Here is a 5,951-nt window from a genome sequence, read left to right on the forward strand (position 1 = left end):
GATGATAAAGGAGAAAGAAAGAAAGAAACCCGAAGAAAAATGAAGAAAAAGGATAGAAAAGAAAAGTTAAGGAAAATATTAGTGAAAACCGAGAAAGAAATAAAGAAAACTTTTGAAAAAACAACGAAAAAAGAAAAGAAAAGAACCTGTGGAAATAGAAAAAACCTAGAGAAAAACCTGTGGAAAAACAAAAGAAAAAACTGAAGAAAAATCCCGGAAACCCAGTGGAAAAATTGGCTCGTTTCGTGTTAAGTAGGTAGCTCTCCTACTACTTAACACCAAACGGACGCAGCGCTGGGCGTCTTAGGAGACCAGGGTTCCACCCCTTGCGCGTTCCCTTTTTCCTTCTCTTATTTCATTTACGCGAATGGGCCAGCCCGACCGATTGCTGTAGACGCTTCAGTAAGACTGAAGAAAAACTCGCTGTAAGCGAGATATAGCCTTTTAATTCTTTGCACGGGATGACATGGGCCGTCTGACTCCGGTTCCACGTTGTGCTAAACTTGGGCCCGTAACGCGTTAGAGTTCTCGAAACAAAAAGGGTGATCTCCCATCGATACAAGCCGAGGAAGGGGTACGTATCGTCATCGATCGATCATGGCGGCGGCGGCGAGGATGCTCCAGCGATCTCCGGCGGAGCAACGGCTCCGGCTGCTGCCACGGCTCTTGCACGGCGCCGGTTCACCGTCGACCCCCTCGGCTGCTGCCGAGGTACGTACCTACATGCTCCATCATCTCACGAAACTAAAATAGACAAAGACGTACTTTTTCTCATTAATTAAAGCCTCGTATATACAAGTACTCACTCGTGCTGCGTTGCGTCCGTTGGTCACCAGAGGCTCTCGTTGGTGCAACTGCACGACAGGCAGCAGGAGCTGTCAGAGGAGCTGTACCCCGTGCTGCTCGAGCTAGACAAGAGAATACTAGGCAAACACCACAAGGCCACCGGCTTGATCTTCCACACCAGATACTCGGATCTGCTCGGGATCGTCACCAAGCACGTCGATCCTAGACCAAACGACTCCAACTGGTACATAAGTATGGTACATACTACCTCTGTCCTGGTTTATTGGTCCCTTCATAATTTATGCCAAATTTTGATCAAAGATTTAAATAATAGAATGTTAATGCATGTCAACAAAAAATATATCGTTGGATTTGTATTTAAATTTAATTTTCAATAATATGATATGCATAAATATTTTGTTAGTTAAATTTATGGTCAAAATTTGGCACGAAATACAATGAAGACCAATAAACCAAGAGAAAGATAGTACATACATACATACACACCTATTTTCTCTGCGCTCTTGTTAGTTAATCAGTAGTCTTTTCTTTCATATGCATGCTTGCAGGCGGTGGTTTCGAGCCAAAGTGATATTGTCCAATGGGTGCGCATGGTTGGTGGGTCTGGGTTTCCTACATTGCATGTGCTTCCATGATCTGCTTGCGGAAGAAGAAGAAGAAAATGATGTAGATAAAGAGGAGTGATAAAATTTCATATATCTCGGTTGGTGTCAGGTCTTTAGTTGCTCTATATAGTTTATACATCATGTTTTTATCATTCAGGTATTTTCTGGAATGCAAGGGATCTAGGAGATCCTCGCACACAAACCTTTATTGCTAATTTTATTAGACATTATAACTTTAGTTTTGTTGGTGTATCTGAAACTAAGAAGCAATCTTTTACATATATGTTTTTAAACATAATTAGTGATTATACTAAATTTGAGTGTATTTTTTGTCCTGCCAGGTGTTAATACTAATGCTTTTAAGGTATTAGATTAGAAAATGAAGTTGGCATTTATTTTGTCAGAGCTCTGGTAAAACATTCGAACAAAACAATAACATTTGGAATATAGTATCTGTTTGTGGGTCTGCTCTGTGAGGAGAAAGATGTTTATGTTAGAGTGTAGAACAAAACAATAACAGTTGAAGTTTGGGTGCCGGCAATTGTATCAAGCGAGTCAACTCTTTGCAAGTCTTTTGTCTTTATTTTGTATCATTTTGCTAGCTAAGCCCCTTCTTGCTAAGACTTGATCTGGTCTCTATGGCTTGTACTTTGTTAGAGCAACTCTAGCAGACCCCGCATCCGGCCGGCCCGCAAAACGCGTTTGCGGTTCGTGGAAAACGGCCTTTGCGGGCTGGCTCGGACCGCCGCAGATGCAGACCCCACATAACGGATCCGTAAAAAAAGATATTTGTGGAATATGCTCTTTTACGGGTCGGCTTTGCGGGGTCTGGTATGGCGCAGCTACTCCCGGCCCGGAAAACCTAAATTTGATCCGACATAATGCATTTCTTTACTTTTTCAACAACATTGGATACATAAGACGTCACCAAGTCTTTGCTAAAATAGCAAGTCCAAAGAAAACAAGAACCACAAGTATGCGTTTTAGAAGATTTCCAACTTCCATAACTCCTCCCACTAGTTGAAGCAATATCTTCTCTATGCATTCATTGTTGATCTGCGGATTCTTGATCTTGCATTCTTCATTCTTCATCTTTGGTTCAAAAGAAGCAGACGTCGCTTCCCCTCTAGTTGCACATGCTGCATCATTACCTTTGATTCTACTAAGGAGTGCATCAACATCTATTAAGTTTCTTTCTATCAATAAATCAATGTATTGACCTTCCCAAAACCAAAATGAGCATCCATCTTGGCGGTTATTTTGCGGGTCGAGGCGGGACGCGGGGTTTGCTAGAGTTGCTCTTAGGTCTATTCCCATAAGATCAAGCATGTATGTTAAGAGAGCCCAGTTAGAAAAATTAGTAACTAAACTTTGCTGAAGTTTTAGCGATTCAACTCTATGGCAAGTCATCCCATCAAAAAAAAAATCTATATGCGATGTCTTTGTTAGTCTTCATTTTGTATACATGCATCAGTAATGAACAGTTGTAGCTTCTCCTTGCTGAGACTTGATCCAGTTTCTATCGCTTCTATATATTTTGCTTGGCATATCCTGATAGGAAATCTCTTCTTTCCCACCGACTGATTTTGCGTGCGCGTAAGTCGTCCTCATCGCTTGCCACGTGCCCCGGCCCGAGCGTCCGCCACCTACCTTTATCCAAAGATGAGCGCTGCTCCACCACCCATTCTTTTCCATCCCTCCCACGCATCTCAGCTCCTTTGCTTTCCGCTGCGTGCTGCTCCGCATGGCCTTGCGAGGAGCTCCGCTACATCCTCCTACACCGTCCCGCAAGGCCGCTCATTGCGTGTTGCAACAGGACTCAGGGCCACCGGCGCTACTTTTCTCATCCCAATCACCGGCGCTGCAAAGTCGGGGCCATTGCTTCTTGTTAGAATTAGAGATAGATTGTAATCTCAACTGTTTATCCCCTCTCTCTCTCTCATAACAACCTTGGTCTCTATCTCCTTGTACCGAACCCGTATCCTAGCGATCGGGCAAAACCTTGGACGCCACAGCAAGGGCTCTTCTTGTCCTCAATCAATATAAACCCACGCGACTCTATACGGAGAGTAGGAACGCTTCCATCTGACATGGTATACAGAGCCATCCTCTTTCCATCTATCTAGCCAAAGCTCCATCGATCTCCAAAAATCAGATCGCCATGTCCTCCTCGGCTCCCGTCGCCCTCAACCTTGGTGCGCCACCTGCCAAGAAGCTTACCAAGGGGAACTTTCTCCTATGGAAGGCTCAAGTGATGCCGGCCTTGCGAGGAGCGCAGGTCACCGGCCTCCTAGATGGAACCGACGCAGCGCCCCCGAAGACGGAGGAGCAGCAGCAGTCGGACAAGACGACGGTCACGGTGCCCAATCCCCTCTATGCGCCATGGCTGTCCAAAGATCAGCAAGTTCTCAGCTATCTCCTGAACTCTCTGTCGAAGGAAATCCTCGCCCAAGTTGTGAGTAAAGAAAATACCTTTGATTTATGGACTGCTATCATCACTATGTTTGCCTCGCAGTCTCAATCTCGAATCACGAATTTGAGAATTGCTATCACCACCACCAAGAAGGGCTCCATGTCAAGCTCCTCCTACATCGCCCGGATGAAAAATCTGGGGGATGAACTTGCTGCAGCAGGCCGGCCTGTCTCCGATCCAGAGATGGTGGACTATGTCCTTGCCGGCCTCGATCGGGACTATGATCCGGTCGTGGCGGCGATTGGCGCCGTCAAAACCTCCATCACCGTCGACGAACTTTTTGCCCAGATCGCTGCCTTCGATCAACGGGTAGAGATGCTAGGCGACGGTCCAGAAGCTGGCTTCAACACCTCCGTGAACCTAGTGTACAGGGGGCGTGGTCAGCCTCGTGGCAGAGGGCGCGGGCGCGGCAACAGAGGCCGCGGCCGAGGGAGACGCTCGCCCTCCTCCTCTTCTTCAAGCGGCGGCAACAAGAGAGGTGGTCATCCCCAACAACAGCAGCAGCAACGTCCACAACACCGGGACTATCCCGAGTGCCAAATATGCCTCAAGCATCACCGCGGAGGAGCCCGTGAGTGTTGGGATCGCTATGAGGACGATGAGTATGAAGAAAAGGAGGCAAACATCGTCACCGACTCCTACGGCGTCGACACAAACTGGTATGCGGACTCCGGTGCCACTAATCATATTACAGGAGAACTCAACAAGCTGACCGTCAGAGACAAGTACCGTGGACATGACCAAGTGCACACGGCAAGTGGATCTGGTATGAAAATCACTCACGTTGGTAGTTCAATTGTTAAAACCCCCATGAAAAACTTGCATCTTAAAAAAGTTCTATATATGCCCACAACATCAAAGAATCTCCTTTCTGTTCATAGATTTACCCTTGATAATCGTGTTCTCATTGAATTCCATCCATATTTCTTTTTGGTAAAGGATTTGGACACGAGGAGAATACTTCTTAGGGGCAGATGCGTGGGAGGTCTCTACCCGCTCATATCTTCATCGACACCATCAAATAAACAGGCTTTAGTAGCTGTCAAGCCTTCATCGTCAAAGTGGCATAGTAGACTAGGTCATCCTTCATCAGTTATTGTTAAATTTGTTCTTAGCAAGAATAATCTTCTGTACTCTCATGAGTCCAATATTGAGTCTGTTTGTGATCCATGTCAACAAGTTAAAAGTCATCAGTTCCCATATCCCATATCTACCAGTATTTCCACTGCACCATTGCAACTTGTGTTTTCAGATGTGTGGGGACCAGTCCCCATCTCCGTTGGTAGACACTCATATTATGTTAGTTTCATCGACGACTACAGCAAGTTTACATGGATCTACCTCCTCAAGAAACGATCCGAAGTATTTCAAGTTTTCAAGAACTTCCAAAATCTTGTTGAGCGCAAACTAAATACTAAAATCATCGCCATGCAAACCGACTGGGGAGGTGAATACAGAAAACTAAACTCTTTCTTTTAAGAACTTGGCTTCTCACATCATGTTGCATGTCCTCATGCACATCAACAGAATGGCTCCGCTGAAAGGAAGCATCACCATGTTGTTGAAGTAGGGCTAGCTCTAGTAGCAAATTCATCTATGCCACTAAAATTCTGGGATGAAGCCTTTTTAACTGCTACATATCTCATCAACTTACTACCCAGCAAAGTCATAAATTTTGAAACTCCCATCACACGCCTCTTTGGCATCTCTCTTGACTACAATTCGCTACGTGTTTTTGGTTGTGCGTGTTGGCCCAACCTTCAACCATATAATACACGCAAGCTCGCTTTCCGTTCAAAGAAATGTGTGTTTCTTGGGTATAGTCCCATTCACAAAGGAGTCAAATGCCTAGATGTTTATACTGGCAGGGTCTATATCTCTCGTGATGTAGTATTTGATGAGTCAGTATTCCCTTTTGAGTCCCTTCATCCCAATGCCGGAGCACTTCTCAAACAAGCAATCCTTCTTCTTCCACCACATCTCCAAAACTCTGATCATGGGGGCGACAATTGTACTAATCCAACTGATGATCCTACTAGTAGGACTGTGCCTCCATGTGTGCATGA

The 5,951-nt window shown here is 45.3% G+C and overlaps 1 protein-coding gene across 1 annotated transcript; it reads left to right on the forward strand.

Annotated features, from left to right (window-relative positions):
• Positions 1-595: 595 nt before the first annotated feature.
• LOC123182966 (uncharacterized) lies at positions 596-1,693 on the forward strand. The gene is made up of 3 exons (XM_044595674.1): positions 596-711; positions 837-1,030; positions 1,356-1,693. The coding sequence occupies exons 1-3, from the start codon at positions 598-600 to the stop codon at positions 1,489-1,491; spliced, it is 444 nt and encodes a 147-aa protein (XP_044451609.1). The 5' UTR covers positions 596-597; the 3' UTR covers positions 1,492-1,693.
• The last annotated feature ends 4,258 nt before the right edge of the window (positions 1,694-5,951 follow it).

This window comes from Triticum aestivum, chromosome 1A (assembly GCF_018294505.1).
Source record: "Triticum aestivum cultivar Chinese Spring chromosome 1A, IWGSC CS RefSeq v2.1, whole genome shotgun sequence".
NCBI classification, from domain to species: Eukaryota; Viridiplantae; Streptophyta; class Magnoliopsida; order Poales; family Poaceae; genus Triticum; species Triticum aestivum.